This window comes from Sus scrofa, chromosome 2 (assembly GCF_054392235.1).
Source record: "Sus scrofa isolate SSC_HxYL_T2T_F1_AM1 chromosome 2, Sscrofa_HxYL_maternal_Yorkshire_Landrace_v2.0, whole genome shotgun sequence".
Classification (NCBI taxonomy): domain Eukaryota; kingdom Metazoa; phylum Chordata; class Mammalia; order Artiodactyla; family Suidae; genus Sus; species Sus scrofa.
The window spans coordinates 98,372,893-98,399,151 of NC_139384.1; the positions used below are offsets into that span (position 1 = coordinate 98,372,893).

Genomic DNA, 26,259 nt, shown 5'->3' on the forward strand with positions numbered 1-26,259 from the left:
TTTATTTTTTGTAAAGAAAGAAGCCAAAGGGCGTGTGTCCAAAGAAGACAGGCTACTGATCCTGTGAGAAAGCATTAAAGGCAAGGCAGGAGAGGAGAGAATGTTTCAGAGCTGGAAAGAACAGCGGAAGCAATTACCATGCTGGGAAGATAGTTTGGGAACCTGGGGGTGTCCAAAATTCACAGGAACATTGGCTAGAGGACTCTTCCGTGGAATCCAGGAGACAATGGGCTGGCCGAACTGTGAGCTCTGAGAGAAGCATTTTTACCAGAGATAGAAAGAAGCCCTGAACAGTCTGGCAAAAGTTAAAACCCACTGTTTCTCCAGGAACTAGGAATGGGCAGAAGTTGAAGGCAGCAACAGGAGCCAGAGGCACCCTCCCAGCCAGCCTAAGGAAGTGCTTGCTGACCACAAGGGGAAGGCAAAGAAAGAACATGGGGAAAGGCTATTTTATGCTCTAAGTGCATGCTAAGCCAACTGAACAGACTTGTGCTTGCCGGAGGTGGGAGGGAGTGGGATGGACTGGGAATCCGGGGTTACTACAGGCAAACTCTTGGAATGGATAAGCAATAAGATCCTGCTACATAGCACTGGGAACTGTATCTAGTCACTTATGATGGAGCTTGATGGAGGATAATGTGAGAAAAACAATGTATATATGTATATGGGACTAGGTCACTTTGCTGTGTAGTAGAAAATTGACAGAGCACGGTAAACCAGCTATTTGGAAAAAATAAAAATCATTTTTGAAAAAAAGAAAAAACATCTGAAGCCACCTAGCTTCAGCTTGAATTTACAAAAGTAACTAAGGCCCTTTGAGGGGAGTAACTGCGTGTTGTGGTTTCAGAAAGTGCCTGCTGTGTTGGGATCATGCTGAGTGCAGTCAACAGAGGGAACGAAGTATAGCTGGCCCTTGAAACAACAGGGGTTTAAAATGCTCGGGTCCATTTACAGGTAGATTTTTTCCAGTAGTAAATACTACGTAGCAATATGTGATTCGCAGATGGTTGAATTGGAGGATGCTGTACCGTGGATATGCAGGAACCACGCGATAAGGAGGGCTGGCTATAAATTACAGGCGGATTTTCAACTGTGCAAAGCGTTGGCTCCCCCTGAGCCTCTGGGTTGTTCTAGGGTCAGTGTACTCACTACCAGAAGAGAGAAAGTGAGGAAAACCTGTGCACCCAGGGAAGAGGGTTTGAGATGAAAAGCCCACCCCCCATCCCTTTTTGATGATTCTGGGCAGTGGCAACAACAACAACAACTAATAACAATAATAATAATAATAATAATAATAACTGAGATGAGTGGCTATAGAAAATGAAACCTTCAGTGTGGGGGCTCTTTGGGAGAACTCAGACCAAAGGACATCTCACGTAGATTTGATCACCCCAAATATACCTTCGGTTTCGGTGGAGGTTGAAAAGTCACAAGCCTTCCAGGTAAGGTAAGTATGGAACCCACTGAGGGTAGAACAACTGGGTGTGGGGCATGCTGGCCAACGGGAAGGCGCCACAGAAGGGAATTCGCATTCGATTTTTTAAAAACACTGCCCTTGCCAAAGGAAACACAGAAGTTGGCCCCATTTCCATGTCACCAGTTTGCAAACACTGTTCTACATGATGTTAAAACATAAAACATGTTCACTGGCTTGAAGGCTAAGTGAAACATTTTGAGTTTAAAAAGTTTATATGAAAAGTCACTTTCATTTTTAAAGATGACCCCAATGGAAGAGAAAATGAACAGTCCTGATGTTTTTTTCCTCCACATATTGATAAAGGTGACATTTTAACTTTTACATGAGATGGTATCTTTTCCCCCTTGGGGGAAAGGAAGAAATATTCTTTGTCTCTGGATAAAGAGAAATATCCTTTATCTCTAGTAATAAGTGTGGTGTTTGAAACATGGTACAAACGGGCCTTAAATGTTTGTTGAATGAGTAAATGGGGTTAGAAGAAGAGCAAAGCACTAGCCTCTCTTTTTGAGGTTATAAAACTGAGGGAGTGGACCTCCATCTCTAAGCCTCCTCTCTCCCTTCAGGATTTATTTTTAACATCAAATGTCTTTGTAGGAGGCCAAAGCCCTCAGCAGTCAGACCTTCCTCATCTTATTTCTCCTGCAGGGAACGGAGAACACTGACAGCCTCCCAGGAACCGTTACTACAGATCTCACTGCCCAGGTGGCCTTGAAGCCACCTGAGTACTTTGCACTTTTGGGAATGCGGCACAGGAGTTTCAGAGATCATGCTGAAAACTCTTCTATCTCCCTGACTTCCCAGCTCTTGAGGACAAAGTGGAAGTGTCTGTCCCACAGAATCGTGAGGAGGAAGTAATACCTACATGTGAAAGGCTTACAGTAATGCTTGGCTCATAGGAAGTACTCCGTAAGCTGGGCATGTCATTAGCAATTAAAGGAATAGTGGTGCATAAATTTTTTTAATGGACCTCATTGGGGCAGGGGATGAGGTAGAACAAATCAAGAAGCTGAAGAAAAACAAAATGATTTCAATAGCTGCCTATTAATTGTTTTGGAAAAGGTGGACATGGGGAGTTCCCGTAGTGGCTCAGCCAGTAACCAACCCGACTAAGTACCCAGGAGGGTTCAATCCCTGGCCCTGCTCAGTGGGTTAAGGATCTGGTAGTTGCCCTGAGCTGTGGTGTAGGTCACAGTCAGGGTTCAGATCTTGGCATTGCTGTGGCACAGGCACAGGCGGGCGGGCGCAGCTTGGATTGGACCCCTAGCCTGGGACCTTCGGTATGGCCCTAAAAGGAAAAAAAAAAAAAAAAGTGAAGGTGGAAAAGTAACTAAATAAACTAAATTTTCTACATTTAAATACAAATCCTTATCTATACATGTATACATTTAGACATGCCTAGTCTAGGAGAACAGAACAGGAAATAGTGGTTACCTCCAGGCAGGACTTGACCTGGGAACAGCAGCCAGAGAAAGATTTTTCATATTTTTGCCATGTGTCTATATTAACGTACTAAAAATTTTCAATTCATTTTTTTAAGTGCTGCTAGTTTAAAATCGCTCCTAAGTTTTACTAAATTTGGATGAACTATGAAAATGACAGTGTCGGCTTTCAGTTTTTGACTATGGGAGCCCTGATACCGCCCCCTAGCGCCTGGTATCCACCACTGCAACTGTTCTATGCAGCTATACCTGGGCTCACTCTGAACCTCTTTGTCTCACCAGTGTTCACCAGGTTAATAGTATAAGCAGTTAACGCGTTAAGTAACTTAGCTGTTACCTACTCAGATACTCCAAAGCTTTCATGGTATAAAGTCTAGGCACTGTGAAGGATGCCTACATTACCTCATGCCTCAGTCTTGGTGGACAAGTGAAATAATAGATCATTTGAATTATAATATATGCATCCATCAACCTTCCTATTTTTTTTCCTACTTCAAACCTGACAATTACCTGAAGCAAAAGGACTTTTCTACTTCTCAGTTTCAACTGCACATAATTTTAGCAACAAAGTTTGTATTAATTCATCGTTTGCTACAGTAATTTCTTTCCTTGCATTTGTTAAAATAGAGGCTATTGTTCCACATACAAAAACTTCCTTATGTGCTTTTGTGTATTTGGACAACAGTTTCTGAACTCTATTTCATATTTTTAAATTGTTCTCTAGGGTACTTTCTATTATGTTGTACATTTTAAAAGCAATATTTTCATTATTTTAAAGTCAATGTATTTTCACTGTAAAGAGATTTCAGGAAAATACAGTAAAACACAATGAAGAAAATAAAAGACCTAACTCTACCATCAACAGATAACTGCTGTTAACATTTCTATTTCCTTCCAGTTTCTCAAATGCCTGTACATTTTTAGACAGTTTCACACTGAATGTTTGACATCGCTAAAGTACATTTCCACTGTCATATACAAAGGTGAAGTGTTTGTCTTTGTTAAATGTTGCAAAGATATTGATAGAAAGTACAAGGCATGTTTGGACTTAAGGGGAGAAGGTCATTTTGAACACATGCACTAATGCAGGGTCAGTATCAGACTTTTCTGTAAAGGCCATATTTTGTTCGAATCCATAACCACTGGACGTATAATCACAGAGGTCACACTTTAGGCTGAAGTTCTTCCAGGGCATGGCCTCCTCGTTCAAGAATCTTGTATCCTCGGCCTTTGACAAATATTTGGGCATTGGATGGCGTTTTTAGGGGCCTGGTCTGGCAACCTAAGTAATGGTAACAGGATCCCAGGCAAGGAGGAGTACATCAGGATTTCTCCTCGAGAAGAAAAGAGGAGGTGGGCACAGGTAGAGCTGAAACCCGAGCAGATGGCAACCTACTTGTTTTTTTCTTCTTAACTTACTTCTGGACGAGTTCACCTATTTGCAAGAATAATCTCGATCACTCCCTCAGGAGGCCGATTCCAGAGGAGCCAGGATAAAAGGCTGGGGGGCGTGTTCCCTGCCGGAGGCCCGCGTTGGACCGCGGGGAGGCTGGGGAAACCTACCGCGTGAGAGCTGCAGGTATAAAGAGCTCCGCTGCCGCCGCTGGGCAGCTGCAGGCTTCGAAAGGGAAACCTCGTCGGTTCCAATCCAAATCCGTTTTCGAGTACCATCCGGACACCTCGAATATGGCTCCGGTTGGGGACAAAAAGGCCAAGAAGGTGAGTCTGCAGGGACCCGAGGGTGTCCTCGGTCCTGGCCGGCCGAGGCTCTGGGTTTTGACCCACCAGCGGGCATCCCAGCCTCGGCAAGCCCAGTGGGAGCCCTGCAACTTCGGCTGCGGGACCCCACGGCGCCTCTGAGCCCCTACTCCCGTTCCACGTCCAGAGCGCCCCCTAGAGCTATGTGACCCCGAACCCCAGGCGCCCGCCACCAAATCTCCGATTCTCCCAACGTCTTGAGACCCATACGCCAAGACCAGAGCACGCCTGCAAGATGCAGCTCCTAGACCCACAGGGACGACTTCCCTCCCCCATGGCAGTGGGACCCGGGGTCGCCCTGCTGCGCGCCAGGACCTCTCCGGGTCTGTGCCCGTGCCGCTGCACGCGCGCCCCTCAGTGCCCTGCGTGTGCCAGGCAGGGAAGCTCGCGCCCCGGCTCCGCTCCGACGGTTTCTGGCGGGCACCGCCGGTCTCCGGGCTCCCTACCTGCAGGGTCCTCGATGCGCCCACCAGCCCGCCCCGCTGCAGCGCTAAGGCTCTGGCATTGGTCGGGCGATGGTAAGTTTTCATCTGCAGCTGGGTTTCAGCGATAACAGAAAAATGCACCGTGTGGGCCTCGAAAAGATAGTTCTAGAAAAAAATGAGCATCGTGGCCGTAAAATATTGAGGTAGGGCTGTTAAGTTTTAAAAACAAAAGCCCAGTAGCAAGCCCACCCTACTCTTGGGACGAATGTTTTAAGTCCAGACTCTGGGCCTTCCTCTGGTTGTAGGGATGTAGGAGGCGGGACGGGTGGGGGTGGGAGGGTGGCGATGGATGGATAGACGCACTGATAATAGGACAATGGTTGGGAGGAGAGGAGAAGGACAACGGAGGAAGGAGGGAGTCTGCTTGGCCCTTGAGTGTCAAAGCACCCAGCCCCAACCCTGGCGGACCGAGGCCCAGGAAATGGCAGGGAAGAAGACCGGGCCAGGCCACCTGTTCCCCTTCAGCTGTAAGGACAGTGCAGGCAGACCCGGCTCTGAAATTCATTACCAACCATCCCTTTAGAAACGGACTGTACCTAGTTTCTAAAGGAATGACCATGCCTCAAATTAAAGAGATCTCCACACAAGGAAAAACAATTGATTAGGTGGATCCAATGACATACATCTACTAAAAGAACACTTGATGTAGATTGGAAAGGATGATTCCCATAGAGTTTTAAAAAAGTTTTTTTTTTTGGTTTGGCCACATTTTCATAGCCATAGATTCTAACCCACTCCCCAAACTCAAACTTAGAAAATCAAACATTTAAAAAGATTATTTTAACAACAGATGGACATAAGATGGGAAGGAAAAAAAGTTTCTTTGGTAACCTTATTTGCATGCTTTGTCACTGTTAAAACATGGATAATAACATGTCTATACTTTGTGTGTGTGTGTGTGTGTCTTTTTAGGGCCGCACCTCCAGCATATGGAGGTTCCCAGGTTAGGGGTCAGATCGGAGCTGTAGCTGCCAGCCTATACCACACCCACAGCAATGCAGGATCCAAGCTGCATCTGCGACCTACACTACAGCTCACCACAACCACCGATCCTTAACTCACTGAGCGAGGCCAGGGATCCAACCTGCATCCTCATGGATGCTAGTCAGATTCGTTTCCACTGAGCCACAACGGGAACTCCAATACGTCTATACTTCAATTAAAATTAAAATACATGTTACAAAACTAACATAGGTTTATTGTAAACAATTAGAAAAAATACTAAGAACAATGTCTGCTACATGTGGTTGTATATCATGCTCATTTACTGACTAGGCAAATATGTACTTTTTAAACAGAAATGGTTTGATATTACACATATTGTTTTGCAATACTTTTTCACAAACAGTACCTTGAGCATTTTCTCATAGCACATTCCACTTTTTTTTTTTTTTGTCTTTTTGCCATTTCTTGGGCCGCTCCCTCGGCATATAGCTCCCAGGCTAGGGGTCTAATCGGAGCTGTAGCCACCAGCCTACACCAGAGCCACAGCAACTCAGGATCCGAGCCTCGTCTGCGACCTACACCACAGCTCATGGCAACGCCAGATCCTTAACCCACTGAGCAAGGGCAGGGATCAAACCTGCAACCTCATGGGTCCTAGTCGGATTCGTTAACCACTGCGCCACGACGGGCACTCCCACTTTTTTTTTTTTTTTTAAGCCACTTAGCTTTAGGAACAGAAAAGTCTGAAGGTCAGGTAATATAAAAATGCAATAGCATCTAAGAATGTATTCTTCCAGATTTATTTGTTCATTAAATTAATGTACAGCATGGTAACTGAATCACCACTAGCCACTCTGCCATCAATGTAGATTCTTAGCTGTGCTGTGCCTTAAAATCTTGTGGTACAAAAATCTGAAAACACAAAATTCCAATGAGAGTTAGTAGGTGACTGAACAAAATGTCATAAATGATTTCGCCCAAATGAAAATTAGTAGCAGATCATAGCTCATGTATTTGACGGTTGTTCATGTTTTTATACAATTGCACTGACTAGCAATATATCTATTTTTCTTGTTAATTGGGTTGTAGGGATCAAAGTTGTAGTTTTAAGATGTGGCATTCTAGGCCGTCATAGAGGCAGAGTAGAATAGTGATTGCCCAGGGCAGGGGAGAGGAAGAACTTGGATGTGCGAAGTTTCAATTTTGCACCATCTATAATTTCTGGAGATTTACCATACAGCATAGAAACGTAGTTAACCAGACTCTATTGTATACTTCGGATTTGCTAAAGGGATCGATCTTACACTAAGTGTTCTTACCACAAAATATAATAATAATAAATATTGGAGAGGAAGAAAAGTTTGGGAGGGGATGGATAGATTCATGGGCTTGATGGTGGTGATGGTTTCTTGGGTGCAGCGTTTTACATGTCAATAAAACCTCAGTAAAGTATTTTTTTAAATATGTATTAAAGATGTGGCATTTTAGACACACTGCGATCATGATGGCTATTTGGATTTCAAAATTACATGTGATCGAGTCTATGTTTTCCTAGTTGTTGTCTCATGGATTTCTACACTTGAAATGTTTTCCCTCTGGAAGGGCTATTCAAGAATATAAAGCACAATCCTCTTATTTTACTGCTCTAAGTAAAAATGGCAGATGTTTCTTTTCTCTAAGCACCAGCTGTCAAAAGAGTGTGGGAGGGACCAAAGGTGGTACGGACCTAAGATGCAAAAGCCTCTGAATGCCTCTCACAGATTTTGTAACCCTTGTTATAACAGCATTTGTTTTATCAACCGTTACTGGTAATAAATGGAACACTGTAGGTCAGTACATTCCAAGTTGCTGCTTTACATGGTCTTTTCTGGGCTCTCCCACCCTGCCCACCCCCATTTTAATCAAATCTAGATCCCACTTAAAGGGTAGAAGAATCAAGAGGCCCTATACGCTGTACCAGGAGACCATGTGTAAATTACTCAGAGACTCTGGGCCTTCATTCCTCATTTGTAATATCAGAGAGAGTGACCTAAATTGAAAGTAGGGTACCTTTTAGGTTTAAATTCTATAATTCTTTTGACATTAAAAAAAAAAATGGTTACACTAGAAAATTACTTTCTAATGCACAAAGCCCTTTTAAAAATAATGTTTGAAATGTGTCTATTATCACCAGGGTAGTTCATGCACAGTACTGCAAATGCACTAGGCATGGAGACTGGGCTGAAAATTAGTTTACAAAATACTTTATTTACCTGTCTCTTCCCTGTTCTTTCACTTGCAGAGAATAGGTTCTTCCTAACTTCCTTGGCAGCATAATGCAGCTGCTGTTATGGAAACTGAATTTTAACACCAAAGACAGAAGGGGTTTTTGTTGTTGTTGTTTTAAGAGCCACACCTATGGCATAGGGAAGTTCCCAGGTTAGGGGTCGAATTGGAGCTGTAGCCACCAGCCTCCGCCACAGCCACAGCAACGCAGGATCCTTGACCCCAGTGAGCGAAGCCAAGGATCCAAAACCCATATCCTCATGGATACTAGTCGGATTCGTTTCTGCTGCGCCACAACAGTAACGCCCCAAAGGTAGAAGTCTTTAAGTGATTTGACCCTCGTTATAACAGTATCTTCTCCCTTCTGTCTTTACCAAGTATCTCGTGTGTTTCGGGCCTCCAAATGCGTTGATAGCAATATATGCTATTTCAACTTCTTTATAAAATGTAATCCTCTCTTTAGTGTGTTGACAGAAGAAGAAGAAAGACGAACATTCACCATTTTAAGAATGTGTGCTTAAGTATTCATTTGAGGCTTTACAACAAAACCTTTTCATATAGTCCCTCTGAGGATATTTCTTCAAACATAACATCCTCCCCAAATATTCTTCAAATACTCTTGAATGTGTTCACCCTGGCACAGGCGATACACACATTTTAATTATCTGAGCATTCTGGTGAGTTGCCTTATAGTTAGTCACAAATTGCTGTATAAAATATACATGTATTTTCTGAGAATTCTGAAGAAATTCTATTTCTCAAGAATATGATAGCAAAAGTACTAAAGGTAGAAAATTGTCTTAAAAAGTCAAGTAACGGAGTTCCCAGTGTGGCTCCGTGGGTGAAGAGCCCAACTTTCTCCGTGACCGTGCAGGTTCGATCCCTGGCCCCGTTCAGTGGGTTAAGCATCCCACGTTGCTGCAAGCTGTGGTGTAGCCTGCTAACTTCTATATGCTGCAGGTGTGGCTGAAAAAAGACAAAAAAAGAAGAAAGAAAACTCAAGTAACTTTTTGCTTCCCCTTCATGTAATTTTAGGGCATCCTGGAACGGTTAAACTCTGGAGAGGTTGTGATTGGAGACGGAGGGTTTGTCTTTGCTCTGGAGAAGAGGGGCTATGTGAAAGCCGGGCCCTGGACCCCAGAAGCTGCCGTGGAACACCCAGAAGCAGGTTGGTGCCTAGCTCTGTCCTAAGCTCTCATCAAAGAGCACGGTGTTATGATGTCAGATATGAACCTTGCTGATAGCTCAATGGAGAATTGATTCTATTTCAATTACCTTTGCTAATGGAGGCATGGTGTGTCTAATACTAAACAACGCATAATCCCAGAATTAAAAATTAAAAAATTTTAAAGAGCACTGTACAGCAGAAAATTGACAGAACCCTGGATATGAGCTGTGATGGAAAAAAATAAAAATCATTTAAAAAGATAAAAAATTGGAGTTCCCGTGGTGGCTCAGTGGTTAACGAATCCGACTAGGAACCATGAGGTTGCAGGTTTGATCCCTGGCCTTGCTCAGTGGGTTAAGGATCCGGTGTTGCCATGAGCTGTGGTGCACGTGGCAGATGCGGCTCAGATCCCGAGTTGCTGTGGCTGTGGCATAGACTGGTGGCTGCAGCTCCAATTCGACCCCTAGCCTGGGAACCTCCATATGCCGTGGGAGCGGCCCTAGAAAAGGAAAAAAAAGACAAGAAAAAGAAAAAGATAAAAAATAAAAATAAAGAAAGAGCACTGTGTTGAGTCCAGTCTAGGAACATGCCATCCAGCAGATCCAATCATGCCACAATTTCCAAATATTTACTATTGCCTGCTGGCCACTGTGCCACATCTATCAGTACACATTCACGTGTTGGGTAAGTACCATGGCCCTCCTTGTGGAGTCACTGTCTCTACCTCCTGTTCCCTGCCCTGCACTCTAGGTGAGTCCAGAACCTGGCTCCTGCCTTCTCTCCTCCCCTCCCCTCCCCCCTCCCTTCCCACTCAGTAGCCAACACTTGAAAAGAAGTTGAATCTTTCAGAGACCAGAGAAGTTCTCGTGAATTTTATACAAGAAAATAAACAGTTGTTTTTTATATTAAAGGAGAGCATGTTTCAATGCACAAAGGATGGAAACTAACAAAGCCGAGACAGTGGAGACAGTCCAGCTTTGAGATTAAGCACACAGACTCTGGATCCAGACTAACTAGATCAGATGCTGATGGCCTTGGGGAAATTACTTCGCTTCCCCAAGACTTGTCTGTAACAAGCAATGCTGACATCCACCTCGTAAAGTTGTTATGAGGATTAAATAAATCACATGCCAAGTGTTTAAAACAGTCCCTCGCACATTGTAAACACTGCAGGTATTAACGGTGGTTATTAGGCTGAGGAGTTTCTTCTCTTGACAGTATTTTTGGTTGTGTTCTTTAATTTCTGTTAGAGAGTACAGACATGTGTTCAAATCACGCTGTCCCTAAAATGTATTCAAACTAAAAGAGCTACGGTCACACCGTGAGGCTCAGCATATGTACCCCCAATTTTTATCTTTCCAAACAAAGGGAGATAATATTGTGTTCTACCGTAAAAAAATGAAATCAGTAGACTTGGGAAGCTAAACCTGTAGAAGTTCTCAAATTGTACTTTTGTCAGTGGAATTTGTTAAAAATTATAGATTCCCAGCCCCCATGTATAGCGATTTTATTTCATTAGGTTTGTCCTGCATATCTACAATACTTATCCCCAAATGATGGCAAGGTGAGCCCCACTTTGAAGAGCATTGAAGGGATGTAAGAAACACAATAATTAAAACTTCAGAGTGAAAATTTCAAAGATATCTATGGGGAGTTCCCGCTGTGGCTCAGCAGTAACAAACCCGAGTAGCACCCATGAGAATGCAGGTTCAATCCCTGACCCTGTTCAGTGGGTTAAGGATCTGGCGTTTCCGTGAGCTGTGGTATAGGTGACAGACATAGCTCAGATCTGGTATTGCTGTTGCTATGGTGTAGGCTGGCAGCTGCACCTCCAATTCAAACCCTAGCCTGGGAACTTCCATATGCCACAGATGCAGCCCTAAAAAGACAAATTTATATCCTTTTTTTTTTCTTTTTAGGGCCACACCCACAGCATATGGAGGTTCCCAGGCTAGGGGTCGAATCAGAGCTGTAGCTGCCAGCCTACACCACAGCCACAGCAGTGAGGGATCCCAGCCACATCTGTGACCTACACCACAGCTCACAGCAACACCGGATCCTTAACCCACTGAGCAAGGCCAGAGATAGAACCCATGGATGCTAGTCTCATGGTATGGCTGACTTCACTTAGCATGATAATTTCTAGGTCCATCCATGTTGCTAAAAATGCTGGTATTTCATTCCCTTTAATGGCTGAGTAATATTCCATTGTGTATATGTACCACATCTTCTTTAGCCACTCCTCTGTCGATGGATATTTAGGTTGTTTCCAGGTCTTGGCTATTGAAAATAGTGCTGCAATGAACAATGGAGTACATGTGTCTTTGCGAGTCATGGTTTTCTCTGGATAGATGCCCAGGAGTGGGATTGATGGATCAAATGGGAGTTCTATTTTTAGTTTTCTGAGGAATCTCCATACTGTTTTCCACAGTGGTTGCACCAATTTACAATCCCACCGACAGTGTAATAGTGTTCCTTTTTCTCCACACCCTCTCCAGCACTTACTGTTTTTAGACTTTTTGATGATGGCCATTCTGGCTGGTGTAAGGTGGTACCTCATAATGGTTTTGATTTTCATTTCTCTAATAATGAGGGATGTTGAACATCTTTTCATGTGTTTTTTTGGCCATCCATATGTCTTCTTTGGAGAATTGTCTGTTTAGATCTTCTGCCCATTTTTTGATGGGGTTGTTTGTTTTTTTGGTATGGAGCTGCAGGAGGTGTTTATAAATTTTGGAGATTAATTCCTTGTCAGTTGATTCATTAGCAAAGATTTTCTCCCATTCTGTGGGTTGTCTTTTCATTGTGTGTAAGGTTTCCTTTGCTGTGCAGAAACTTTTAAGTTTTATTAGATCCCACTTGTTTATTTTTGTTTTTACTGTCATTACTCTAAGAGGTGGATCTGAGAAGATGTTGGTGTCATTTATGGCAGAGAGTGTTTGGCCTATGTTTTCCTCTGAGAGTTTTATAGTGTCTGGTCTTATATCTAGATCTTTAATCCATTTTGAGTTTGTTTTTGTCTATGGTGTTAGAGAGTGTTCTAATTTCATTCTTTTCCATGTGGCTGTCCAGTTTTCCCAGCACCACTTACTGAACAAGCTGTCCTTTCTCCATTGTATATTCTTGCCTTCTTTGTCATAGATGAGTTGGCTATAGGTGCGTGAGTTTAATTCTGGGCTTTCTATCCTATTCCACTGGTCTATATTTCTGTCTTTGTGCCAGTACCATACAGTTTTGATGATTATTGCTTTGTAGTATAGTCTGAAGTCCAGGAACCTGATTCCTCCAGCTCCATTTTTCTTTTTCAGGATGTATTTGGCTTTTCTGGGTCTTTTGTGCTTCCAAACAAACTTTAAAATATTTCGTTTGAGTTCTCATGCTTTTTAAGACTTAATGAAAACTCCATGATACTGAGTCCTTAGATTTAATCCTTTCTGCTATAGACCGAAATCCCAGCTATGCAGCTCTGCCAGTGCCTAGTTCAAACTCTCTCAACCACAGAGGACTACAGGATGCACCAGAAAAGACAAATCTCCTGCCTGTAATGCATCTTCATAGAAACATCTCATGGGACCACAATATATTTAACCTTTTTAGAATGAAGGTGGGGGAGGTGAAAGGTGTTTAAAACATCCACACTCTGAATGGGAGCAGTGGTCAGTGTTAATGCTATTTTATACAAATGAATTTGTTTCTGCAGGTGCTTTTCTAATTTTGACTGAGGGATAGCTAGAATTGATATAGACCCCAAAAGGGGTTTCTCTGCAAGCTAGATGACACCTGAAACATTTTTGTAGGACTGGTGTCTGGGCTTGGCTTCTCAGTGCTGGAAGCAGTGGGGAGAGGAATTTTATGCTACAGTCTGCAAATGTGTCTTGGAGTCCAGAATTTGGGGGAACTTTAGAAAGTTAATACCTTACATATGTCATACATTATGTAACATTCTGCCTAGTGTCTGAAGCACTCTGGCAGGGCTTCCCCCACCCCATCATATATAGTAACACTCTTTTTGCATCAATATATATGACTGTTCATTCTAAATGGGACATAATTATAAATATCCTTATATTAATTCAGGTCACATTTTGCCCCCAAATGATTTTGCTGCAAATTTATTATCACACTGAAGAGATGCTGCAAAATTTTATTTGACCTTTTAGGGTTTTCTATGAAATTCCAAAGAGTTACATTTCTTAGATAAATTTAGAAGGTAATATCTATGCTCTGTACATATATATCTGGGATATATATATATATATATATATATATATACACACACACACACTTATATATCTCTGTGTCATGGTAATATTTAGCTTCTATGAATGATAAAATAAAACTAGTATAATGAAGAATTTTAAATGAATGAAGAGTTTTAAATGAGCCATAAAATGAATACAATTAATTAGTATCGGTTGTATCATTGTCATAAAAAGCAGTCATACCCTATTACTGGTTAGAGAATGAAGACATAGTTTTAGGATAAAGGAAAACATAAAATAGAAGTTGAAAGGATATCCAGAAATTACCAGACTAATTCTACTAAAGTTTATGCCTAGAGTTGTGGTTCCGGCACTCACTGGAATCAGCATTGAATTTGGCCATGAGCTCCGTTTCCCTGAGTCTAGAGGGGTTTGAGGAATCTGAATTAGTTGTCCCCCAGTGAGTGGAGTTGGGTCACACTTTTGAGAAGTGCTGCATTTTTAAGAAGCGTGATGGAATAAACAAATTAAGAGTGAAAGTTGTCTTCACCTTTTTGAATCGCTGCCCTTGGGAAAAATCTGATAAAAGGTTAGAGACCCTCTGAGCACTATAACAGGTACGTACATGCAAACAATTTGCACACCTTTCGGGGTTGGGTGCTTTGTTTGCTTTACAAAAGGTCTTTGGAAATCCATCAAAGGACCACCTGGGTGGGCCTCCTATTTATAAACCATTCTGCCCCAGAGCACAGGAACCAAGTCTATGGTCCCTTCTCCCCTGCTCCATCCACTGCAGCTCCGTGTTTATTTGACTGATACTCCGGGACTCTATGTGAGGTTTTTAAAATTGATTCTGTTGCTAATTAACTTCCCAAAACCCCCAAATTTAGGCATGCTTTTAAGTTCCCACCGGGAACTAAAGTTCCCATGATTTTAAAAGCAAAGATTTGGCTTCAAGCTTGGAAATCCATTTTCTGAAAATTAGAAGGCTTTTTGGCCTCACCTTTTTGTCCATTTGTAAACAAAAACTGTGCTTCTTGACACTCAATAGGCATCTGGGAGGCAAAGCTGCCAGACTACTCTACAGTCTCAGCCCCTGCAGGGCCAAGAACACCAATGTCCTAACAGTTTCCTGGCCTCTAATGCAGCTGCTCTCAGACCTGTGGATTTTATAAGCCTCTGAAGTTTCAAACTAAATTTTAGGATGTGATATATGAATTCTGATTTCCTAAGTTGCTCAGTCATTTCTCCTGATGAATACAAAACACCAAGTCTCACGATCATTATATAAAAGGAACATTCGCCTGCTCTCTTAGAAGAGTGATTCCCAACACAACTGAAAATAAAAACCAGTTGTGAAACCTTTCAAAAAAATTTCCTGTGGGAGTTCCCTGATGGTCTAGAGGTGAGGACTTGGTGCTTTCACGTTGTGGCCGGGGTTCAATTCCTGGCTTGGAAACTGAGATCCCACATCAAGCCACTGCAGGCCACAGCCAAAAACAACCACAAAAACGCCCATAACCTACCCTAAACCAATTAAATTAGAGTATGTGTGGATTTGACCCTAGCATTCATAATTTTTAAAAAGCTTACAGGGAGTTCCTGTCATGGCTCAGTGGTAACAAACCCAACTAGTAACCCTGAGGATGCGGGTTCAATCCCTGGCCTCACTCAGTGGGTTAAGAATCTGGCATTGCCACGAGCTGTGGTGTAGGCTGCAGATGCAGCTGGGATCCTGAGTTGCTGTGGCTGTGGTATAGGCCAGCAGCTGTAGCCCCAATTCCACCCCTAGCCTGGGAACTTCCATATGTCATGGGTGCAGTCCTAAAAGGCAAAAAAACAAAACAAACAAACAAACAAAAAAAAAACAAAAAAACCTTACAGGATATTTCATGGGCAATCAGTGTTTAAGACCTCTATATTAAAGCAAAGAGTAGTTTTGAATTGAATACATTTGGTTATATGGGGAAAAAAATAAGAGCAAAAACATCTCCCACCACATTTCCTCCAGCCAGTGGAAGCTTTGCCATGTGGTATTCATGAATGAACCTAGCTTGGGAACCCTGCCCCAACTCTGCTACCAGAATTGTCTTTCCAAAGCACCGACCTCATCACATGAATTAATTGCTTAAAAACTTTTTAAGCTCCCCAGTATCTGTGGCCTGGAGCCCAGATTCCTTGGGATGATGTGCTAGGCTGTTGCACTCTGTCTGGCAGCCCACCTCTGCAAGCCCATCTCCCGCCCCTTCTCCAGCACATCCTCAAACCTGCCACTCAGACTGCTTGTCTTTCCCCCAGAGGCCAAGCCTGTGCTTGCCTCCTTGTCTTTGCTCAGGCTCTTGGCTCTACAAGGAATGCCCTTCCCCAGCTCCTCTGCCTGGCAAAACCACCGAGATGATTCCTCGCTGTAGGACCTCCCTCTTCCCGTCACGCCATGTTTATGGCAGAGGTGACCTCTTCTTCCAGCAGGAGACTCCAGAGCCACCTGTCAGTAGCCCTCAGGATGCACAGGTGCCCGGCAACCAGGAACTTAAGCAGCTATTTTGACACTTGTTCATCTGTTTTGCCTTCTGAAAACATCTGGGGCTAACAAACTGCTGAACACCTTTTCCTCATTCCGTCTCCCAGTTCGCCAGCTTCATCGGGAGTTCCTCAGAGCCGGATCGAATGTCATGCAGACCTTCACCTTCTATGCCAGTGAGGACAAGCTGGAGAACAGGGGAAACTACGTTGCAGAGAAAATATCCGTGAGTAACACCACACGTGGCACTCTTGGAAGGACACGTAGATGCGCATGTTGTCACCAAAGCTCTCACACAGAACAATGTCGAGCCTCTTGGGAGTTTTGTTTTGTTTTAAACAACACAGAAGGAGCTCCCATCGTGGTTTAGGGTTAACAAATCTGACTAGCATCCATGAGAACGTAGGTTCGATCCCTGGCCTCGCTCAGTGGGTTAAGGATCCAGCGTTGCTGTGAGCTGTGATGCATGTCACAGACGTGGCTTGGATCCTGCGTGGCTGTGGCTGTGGCTGAGGCAGGTGGCTACAGCTACCGACCCCTAGCCTGGGAACCTCCATATAGCATAAGTGTGGCTCTAAAAAGCAAAAAAAAAAAAAAGTAAAAAATAAACACAGAAATGAGATGGGTGTGAATAATATTCTTAGCTTTCAGCTAGAGTCCCCCAAACTAACAGAAAGGCATTTAATGAGCAGATCAAAGAGGTATTTAACTATTAATGATTCTCCCAGGCTCTTGACGAAGTTGCTGAGTGGGTATCCTTACAAAGGCTTACACTTTACAGTTTTTTAATGTGACATGGTACAGGGGAAAGGTCATATGAGCCAGGAGTCAGTGAACCTAGAATCCTCCTGGCTCAGCTACAATTAACTGTGTGAAGCTGGCAAGCCATTTACCTATCCCATCCAATCAGCAATGTCTTCATTTCTAAAATGAAAAAGGAGTTCTAAAATGCCATGAGCCTGTGTGATCTGTGGTACTGGGGTTTTTTAGGACGTCATCAATTTTCAATGTCTACGTAATTAGATAAGATCTTGCTTGTGATACAATTATCTATTGAGAAAATATATGATGACAAAAATCATAAATTGTGTGGCCGTTTTAACTGAATTTTACTCTTATTAATCATAAAAGCAAAACATCCTTATCTTACCACTATTTACTAGGTATTCTAACTGCAGTCTAGGCACTGGAAGATCCCAGAGCCCTTTATGTAAAGACTTTGATCCTCTCTCAGATCTTTGGTATAATGCAATACCCTAGATGTAATGTGATATCCCAGCATTAGACTTATTTTTTTTTCATCACTGTTATCAGTTGCTTTGTTATTGCAAACTGCTCAACTTGGTAAAGCACTATTCCATCACTGTCATTTTCTGGAGTGAAATCACTAACTGGAACATATAGCCAAGATGTGGGCATTTGAATGACAAGTTTGCTTCAGTCTCACCTGAACATGTATATTCTCCCATTTTAGGGGCAGAAAGTCAATGAAGCTGCTTGTGACATTGCCCGGCAAGTGGCTGATGAGGGAGATGCTTTGGTGGCAGGAGGTGTGAGCCAGACACCTTCGTACCTCAGCTGCAAGAGCGAAACGGAAGTCAAAAAAGTGTTTCGGCAGCAGTTAGAGGTCTTTATGAAGAAGAACGTTGACTTCTTGATTGCAGAGGTAAACAGACACGATCAAAGATAAGACGAGTACACGTGGTACATTTTCCCTGCCTTTTGCCCTCATGAGGACCACATGGCGTGACGTGACAGTCATGACTTGTAGTAGTAATTTTTTTTGAGGGGAGCACACCTGCAGCAGGTGGCTAGGGGTCAAATCGGAGCTACAGCTACCAGCCTACACCACAGCCACAGCAACGCCCAATCCAAGCTGCATCTGTGACCTACACCACAGCTCATGCCAATGTGGGATCTGTAACCCACTGAGCAAGGCGGGGGATTGAACCTATGTCCTCAGGGATGCTAGTCAGATTCGTTTCCGCTGAGTCACGACAGGAACTCCTAATAGTAGTAATATTTGCTTTTGAAATCTTTCTCCAATTTGCGGCTTCTACTAAATGTGATCCCATTAATCTAATAGAGTGTTCTTTAAATCTTTGAAGTTCACAGTAAGAAGTCACCATTCTATCCTGTTTAAAAAAGGCTAATGGGTTAAGACTCAGAGTTTGAAAAACACTCATTGAGGGATAATTACATTAATATGAAATAGGATAAGTTGTCAAATTATTGGGGGAGAAGCAAGATTAAAAATACCTTACTTTGGAGTTCCCTTAGTGGCTCAGCAGTAATGAACCCAACTAGTACCCATGAGGACGCGGGTTTGATCCCTGGCCTCCCTCAGTGTGTTAAGGATGCAGCATTGCCATGAGCTGTGGTGTAGGTTGCAGACACTGCTCAGATCTGGCCTTGCTGTGGCTGTGGAATAGGCCAGTGGCTGCAGCTCGGATTTGACCCCTAGCCTGGGAACCTCCATATACCGTACCTGTGGCCCTAAAAAGACAATAAACAAACCTTACTTTAACTTATTTCAGTATTTTGAACATGTTGAAGAGGCTGTGTGGGCAGTTGAAGCCTTGAAAGCATCTGGGAAGCCTGTGGCAGCGACCATGTGCATCGGCCCAGAGGGAGACCTGCACGGCGTGACCCCAGGCCAGTGTGCAGTGCGTCTGGTAAAGGCAGGTGAGGATGGATTTTGATGGGTTTGCAATTAGTAAGTCTTAAATGACATGTAAATGCAGGTCCATCTGTAAAATCAATATATTCTACCTTTGTTATAAGAAAACCATTAGGAGTTCCCGTCGTGGAGCAGCAGAAATGAATCCGACTAAGAACCATGAGGTGGCCAGTTCGATCTCTGGTTTCGCTCAGTGGGTTAAGAATCTGGCATTGCCATGAGCTGTGATGTAGGTTGCAGACATGGCTAGGATCTGGTGTGGCTGTGGCTGTGGTGAAGGTCACAGACTAGGCTCAGATCCTACATTGCCATGGCTGTGGTATAGGCAGGCAGCTGTAGCTCTGATTTGACCCCTAGCCTGGGAACCTCCATATGCTGTGGGTATGGCCCTAAAAAGCAAAAAAGAAAAGAAAACCATTAATCTACTTCCTTAGGCATATTGATAATATCATTATCAGGCCTCAAAGAGAAAAATGTAAAAAAAAAAAAGATGCATGCACACAGATCAGCCTTTTGAAAGGGGCAACTAGACTTATACTGAGGGTTTAACACCTAGAAATAAGAAGCATTTTGGTAAATCAACAGGAGCATTAAGAAAAATTACATTTTAAATTTATCTCAAGTTGAGGTCTTTAAACATTAAGAACTTTTAAGACAGTTGCCTTCTTTGCTGAAGTTTTTCCATTCTCATAAATTACTGGTATGCTTGACTTTTAATAATTGGTTGAATAAATCAAAAAATCTTTTGATAGGAAATACTGACCACCTAATTATCTTTTTATATAATTTGCATTCCTAATATTGGGTTGCATTCCAATTAAGGAAAATCCACAGATCATTTTCAACGCCACCTCGTTTTCAACCTGAGGAATAGCACAGTGTCCACAGAAGAGTCGGATGTCAGTCTGAGGAATGGAAAGATTTTGAATGGCTAGTTGTTTAGTTTCTCATCTTTATCCAACTCCTGATCATTCATGAGTCACTTTATACTCATCATTAATGATAACAATTATTTAGTTTCAGGAATGGCACTGTAGAATTCTAATTTTTTACTGTAAGTATAACAAATGGGGGGAGAAGCCAAATTAATGTTTCAAGGAGATCAGGGGAAGCTCTTTATCCAGCTGTTAATTAGCAGAGATTCTTGGCCTGCATCTAATCCTTCCCCCGATGGTCTGTTCGGAGTAAGTGGCCACAGTGCTTGACATCACTGAACCCTGTTTCTAACCTTCACAGAACTTCCCAGTTATCTCATCTGTTGATGTCTTAAATGTCAGGCTCTATCACTAGATTGTAAGATCCCAGAAGGCAAAGACTATGCCTGCTTGGCTGAGCACTGGGTACCCTGTGCCTGGCACAGCACCTAGCACATACTAGGTCCTTGATCAATGTCCATCTCACAACTCCAGTCCATCTTCCAATGCTTCACCTCCAGAGTCATCCTTCAATAGTCATCCCTGCCCCACGTGATCACTTCCTCCTCTCAGCAGCTGTAACACTTCTATTTATACCACACATTTGGAGGATCCGTGGCTGACATTCTCTAGCCTGTGAGACTGTCGACAGAGTTCTGCAGTTATACACAGAGAAAATGCTGTGTTAAACCAAGTTAAGCTGTCTCTCTCTCCCTTTTTTTGCTTTTTAGGGTCGCACTAACGGCATGCAGAGCTTCACAGGCTACGGGTCGAATCAGAGCTACAGCTGCCAGCTTACACCACAGCCACAACCACATGGGATCCAAGCCACATCTGCAACCTACACCACAGTTCACAGCAACACCGGATCTTTAACCCACTAAGCAAGGCCAGGGATTGAACCTGCAACCTCAGGGTTCCTAGTCGGAGTCATTTCTGCTGGGCCACAATGGGGACTCCTAAGATGCCTCTTGACTGCAGAACTTCTCAGAGCCTTTGACATGATCATGTGTGTTGGCAGTCTCCATGAAGGGGCTGTAGTAAATAGCTACTGCCTAACTTAATTGATCATAGAACCTGTTTTTCATAGAGCCCACCTTGCGAAGCCCTGTGCTCAATTATAAAATTCTTGGTGTCCTATATGTATATTTCTCTATAACCCCTTACGAGGACCTTTATACCTAATAGACAAAGAGATAAAGTAGTAGACATCCAATAAATAGCCAATGTATGAATAATTCATTTGTGTCATGAAGTCAAGCAAGGAAAGAGAAACTTTGGCTGTGGAACATCCAAAAAAAAAAATGTAGTCAAGATCCAGGTGGCTGTGTTCAGTAAGCTGTTGAATACATACCAGTCTGGAACCCAATGGAAGGGTCAGGGTTAGAGAGAGAAGCTTGGGAGAGTTCTGGATATTGATGGTACTGAGGGCCTGGGGCTGAAAAGGAGCTGCAGATGCAAGAAGAGAAGATGGCTCAGTGGGTCCTGGGACACTTCAGGATTGAGAGGTTCAGCCTTGTGGAGAGGTCAGCATACAACACTCAAAAAAAAGCTGAGGAGCTAGGAGCCACAATCAGAGAGTGGAAGAAGTTTTCAGAAGTCAAGAGAAGGGGGAAGTTGATGACAGAGAGAGTGGCACTAGGTTGAATGCCACTGAGACACTGAGCATGATGAGAATAGAGAAGCAACTATTGGATTTGGCAAGATTGAGGGCATCAGTGCCCTTAACAACAACTGATTCAGAGTGAGGCCCGAGTGAAACACAAATGAAAAGCAAATCTCAGACCCAGCCCTGTGAGGACCACTGAGACACCTGCTGCCAAACACAGGATGTCATGGCTTAGAGCATCAGCATCTGCTCTTCTGCTCCTGGAATTTGAATGGTGGCATCACTCTCATTGCAGCCTTTCCTTGTTCTTGGAATCTCTATATCCAAGATACAAAATCCTAGGCCATGAGTTTCTCAAAAAAGAAAATGTCCTTTTCAGAGGTGGAAGCAACCCAAGTGTCCCACTAATGAATGGATAAATAAAACGTGGTCTATACATGCAATGGAATATTATTTTGCCATGAAAAAGAATGAAATTCTGATGCATGCTTCAACAGGGATGAACCTTGAAAACATACTAAGTGAAATAAGCCAGTCACAAAAGGACACATATTGTATGATTTCACTTATTTATACGGAAGTTTCAGGAAAACTTTTTCCTAAATTACATTCTGCTGTTATGCCCTAGAAACTTAATGATGTTATTAAATTGGCCTGATGAAAGGGAACATTGATTGATTCCTCAGATGAGTGGTGCGGTAACCACAGGTGCAAGGAGCAGCCGGGAGTAGTGAAAAATGACTGTGCCTTGCAATGTAATGTCAAAGCTTGGGAAAAAAATGACTACTAAAAATTAAAGTTGAGAAAACCTCTAATAATTTTTTTTCCAAAAAAAGATGGACAGCCAAGTGTGCATAAATGACACTTTAATCACATCAGACTCTTCAAAGCACTTTTCACAGAAAGCCCTCGCTGCCTGTTAGTAATCACTCTTGCCCAAGGGTGAGATAAGTCTACAGGGACCAGATGCTGAACTTCCAGTGCAGCACTCCAAATAAAAGCTCCCTGAATGACACAAGAGGTGGGCTCACTGCTCTCTGGCAATCCCTAAAGCTATGATGTTCTTCCCACTTGCAGGAGCATCCATTGTTGGCGTGAATTGCCATTTTGACCCCACAATTAGTTTGCAAACAGTGAAGCTCATGAAAGAAGGCTTGCAGGCCGCTGGATTGAAAGCCCACCTGATGAGTCAGCCCTTGGCCTACCACACTCCGGACTGCGGCAAGCAGGGGTTCATCGACCTGCCAGAATTCCCCTTTGGTAAGACTGACATCTCGTAAGTCATCTCAATGCCTTTATATTCGACAAATGCCAAATAGATCTCCAGCTGTAGAGCTTTATCATGGCAAAGGAGTGGCTGCACACCTCCTCATCTCTTGCCCCTAGCTGCTCTCCCTGCAGCCAGAAAACTTTTAAGTGAGCCACTAGGAAAAGGCAGGACCAGCAACCAAAAAAGACCTCTGCCAAGGGGGAGGGGGAGGAACTGGGAGCTTGGGGTTAATAGATGCAGACTGTTGCCTTTGGGATGGATTAGCAATGAGATCCTGCTGTTGTAACACTGGGAACTCTGTTTAGTCACTTATGATGGATCATGTGAGAAAGAAGAATGTATACATGTATGTGTAACTGGGTCACCATGCAGTGCAGGAGAAAAAAATAATAATAAAAGGTAAAAAGTAAAAAACAAAAACAAAAACCCTGAACTTAAATGTAAAATCAAAGGCGAGGCAATACCGAGATAGACAACCAGTGAGTCACACTTGTAGGTTGGTTAAAAGGATGCTCCCCCTGCCCCACCGAGTGGGCTCATTGAAGACTTTGCTTCCGGTTCCAGCTCTGTTGCTAAGTTGCATCACCTTAGCAAAATTCTTTAGTTCATCTAGACCTTAATTTTCTCATTGGAAAAATAAGACGGGTAGACCAAGTTAGCTTCAAGATGCTTTGCTCCTAGTCTGAGGGTTGCTCAGATAGTCTAGCAGTATCTGAGTTTGAGAGGCTATGGGAAGGTGCGCTCATTGGGCTACTATGTAACAGATTTGAATGGAGAGACCAAGCAGATGAAGTGAGGGGATACCTTCAGTCTGGGAAGAGGGATAAAGCATGTGTGGGAAGTGGGGGTGAGTCCACCTGGACAGTCAAGCCAGAGGTGAGCAGGGCTGGACTCCTGTTTCATTCTGAGGTCCTTATATCATCCACTAAAGGGACCCCGAGAGAAGGAAGAGAAGGTTAAATCATCAGTCTAGAAGAACCATGGGAGAGGAATGGCAAGACACTGTGGCATTTATGGCTGTAGAACAAACGATTGCACAACCTAGTGGCTTTAAACAACACAAATATTTATTAAATCCCACAAATATTTATTAAATCTCATAGTCATCTGAAGGCCTGCAGGGAGTGAGGGATCTGCTTTCAAGCTCTCTTAGTGGGCTGTTATGAGTCAGGGTCAATTTTTTTGCTGTCTGTTCCTTGGCTCCTGGGCCTTTCCATTGGGATCTTTGAGCATCCTTACAACATGGTGGCTGGTTTCTCCTGGAGTGAGGGTTCCAGGAGAGAATGAGGCAGAAACCATCATTTCTCCTATGTCTTAGCCTCAGAAGTCACAAACCATCCCTTCTGCCGTATTCTATTGGTCTCACAGACCAGCCTGATAGAATACCAGAGGGTCTACACAAGGGTGAGGTCATCAGAGGACAGAGATCAACAGGAACCGTCTTCAAGTCCAGCTATCACAGCATTTCAAACTGACTGGGTATGTCAAGGTAGCTAAGAGTTTTGAAACGTTAAGAACTGGATAACGACACCTTATTTAATTCATTTGTGGAAAAGTATGTACTTGTTAGAGCTATTTATTTTGGAATCGCTTTTTAAAGATTTAAGCAGAATGTCATTCATTCCAGGACTGGAGCCCAGAGTTGCAACCAGATGGGATATTCAAAAATACGCCAGAGAGGCCTACAACCTGGGGGTCAGGTACATAGGCGGGTGCTGTGGATTTGAGCCCTACCACATCAGGGCCATTGCAGAGGAGCTGGCCCCAGAAAGGGGATTTTTGCCTCCAGCTTCAGAGAAACATGGCAGCTGGGGAAGTGCTTTGGACATGCACACCAAGCCCTGGGTTAGAGCCAGGTAAGGACCTTATACTACATTTGCCAAACCAAATGCTTTTTGGTTATGAATACATCCAAGTGAGGTTATTACAAAGAGTGCAGTCAATTTGCTGTTGGCGATACAGACTCAGTTATCCTCTTTAAATTATCCCACAGAGATGTTTTTAACTTAGCATTGTGGAGTGATTTCTGGAGAAGGCTTTAGGAATATAGAATATAAATACTGTAAATTGGGGAGGTCCTGTTGTGGCCCAGCAGGTTACAAATCAGACCAGCATCCATGAGGATGTGGGTTCAATCCCTGGCCTCGCTCAGTGGGTTAAGGATCTGGCGTTGCCATGAGCTGTGGTATAGGTTGCAGATGCAGCTGGGATCCAGCTATGGTGTAGGCTGGCAGCTATAGCTCTGATTCAACCCCTAGCCTGGAAACTCCCATATGCTACAAGTGCAGCCCTAAAAAGCAAAAAAAAAAAAAAGTAAATTGCAATGAAATATGATTTCGCAATCTAGGAAAGCATCAGACACAAACAGTAAACCATTTAAGATGTAAGTATAACTTGGAGTTCCCATCGTGGCGCAGCGGAAATAAATCTAAGAACCATGAGGTTGTGGGTTCGATCCCTGGCCTTGCTCAGTGGGTTAAGGATCTGGTGTTGCCATGAATTGTGCTGTAGATTACAGATGGTGCTCAGATCTGGCATGGCTTTGGCCGTGGCACAGGCCAGCAGCTACAGCTCCGATTAGACCCCTAGCCTGGGAACCTCCATATGCCGCAGGTACAGCTCTAAAAAGCAAAAAAGACCAAAAAAAAAAAAAAAGATTTAAGTATAACAAATATTAATTGCCTCTTCTGTGCCAAACACAATCTGTGGAGCTTGGAAAACAGTGGTGAATAAAATTAAAAAGATCTTCAGAGCTTACATTCCAAGGTGGGGGGGGGACAATAAACTAATAGATTTTCTCATCAGGAGCTATGCAGGCACTAGGAATATAGAAATGAGAGGCTATGGTTCCTGGCTTAGAGGATCCCAAAGTCTCTTGGGGAAAAGAAAGAAGAAAGCTGGCATTTATTTTGTCTGGTTTGGGTTTTGGCCACACATGCAGCCCATTCAAATATTGGGGGCCAGGCATGGAACCCACACCACTGCAGTAACCAGAGCCTATGCAGTGACAACGCTGGAACCCTAACCCACTGAGTCACAAGGGAACTCCCAAAAGCAGGTGTATTGTGCTGCAGCTAACTGCTTGAGGACAGGTATGGATAAAAAGTGAACAATAAAGAAAACAACTCTTTCTCCCTCATAGATATTTTAGAATAAAGGACTTGGGAGGCTGGATTTCAAAGAGCTGAGCAGGTTTCCATGAGGGAAAGAAGCAGGTGGAGAGGCCATTAACTGAGCATCGGCTATATTAGACACCTGCTGTGGTCACTGAGGGAGCAAGGTGGACAAGGCACAGGCCTGTCCCCCAGGAGCTAACAGTCTAGAGATGGCAGAGAGACACATAGCTAGGTTCAAACTGGTAGAGTAAGTTAAGGGTGAAAATGCACGGGTGCTGTGGGGTCCGAACTGATGGCCCAAGGGGGCAAAAGGCAGGATTGGAGACGAATGTCTCATAGAGCTGATGCCCGAGCTGCTGAATGTCAAGGGTGAATTACGCTGTCAGACTAGAGAACAGCCTAGAGGGAAG

At 43.4% G+C, this 26,259-nt stretch overlaps 2 protein-coding genes across 3 annotated transcripts in view; one reads left to right on the plus strand and one right to left on the minus strand.

Moving 5' to 3' along the window:
• LOC146405604 (uncharacterized) lies at positions 1 to 9,537 on the minus strand. The gene is made up of 2 exons (XM_085013906.1): positions 8,556 to 9,537; positions 1 to 6,633 (listed from the first exon to the last, which is right to left on the minus strand). The coding sequence occupies exon 2, from the start codon at positions 5,202 to 5,204 to the stop codon at positions 4,476 to 4,478; it is 729 nt and encodes a 242-aa protein (XP_084870032.1). The 5' UTR covers positions 5,205 to 6,633; positions 8,556 to 9,537; the 3' UTR covers positions 1 to 4,475.
• Positions 4,526 to 26,259, plus strand: part of BHMT (betaine--homocysteine S-methyltransferase) — a 24,165-nt gene continuing 2,431 nt past the window's right edge. The window contains 7 exon segments of one of the 2 annotated variants that reach the window (NM_001200042.1): positions 4,526 to 4,635; positions 9,405 to 9,537; positions 16,368 to 16,486; positions 17,735 to 17,926; positions 18,798 to 18,945; positions 22,541 to 22,723; positions 24,361 to 24,589. In NM_001200042.1, the coding sequence (NP_001186971.1) occupies positions 4,603 to 4,635; positions 9,405 to 9,537; positions 16,368 to 16,486; positions 17,735 to 17,926; positions 18,798 to 18,945; positions 22,541 to 22,723; positions 24,361 to 24,589 (1,037 nt within the window). In that variant the 5' untranslated portion in view covers positions 4,526 to 4,602. 2 annotated transcript variants of the gene reach the window in all.

Coding starts and splice junctions, on each gene's coding strand:
- LOC146405604 (XM_085013906.1), bottom strand. CDS start 5,204: ATGAAAACTTACCATCGCCCGACCAATGCCAGAGCCTTAGCGCTGCAG.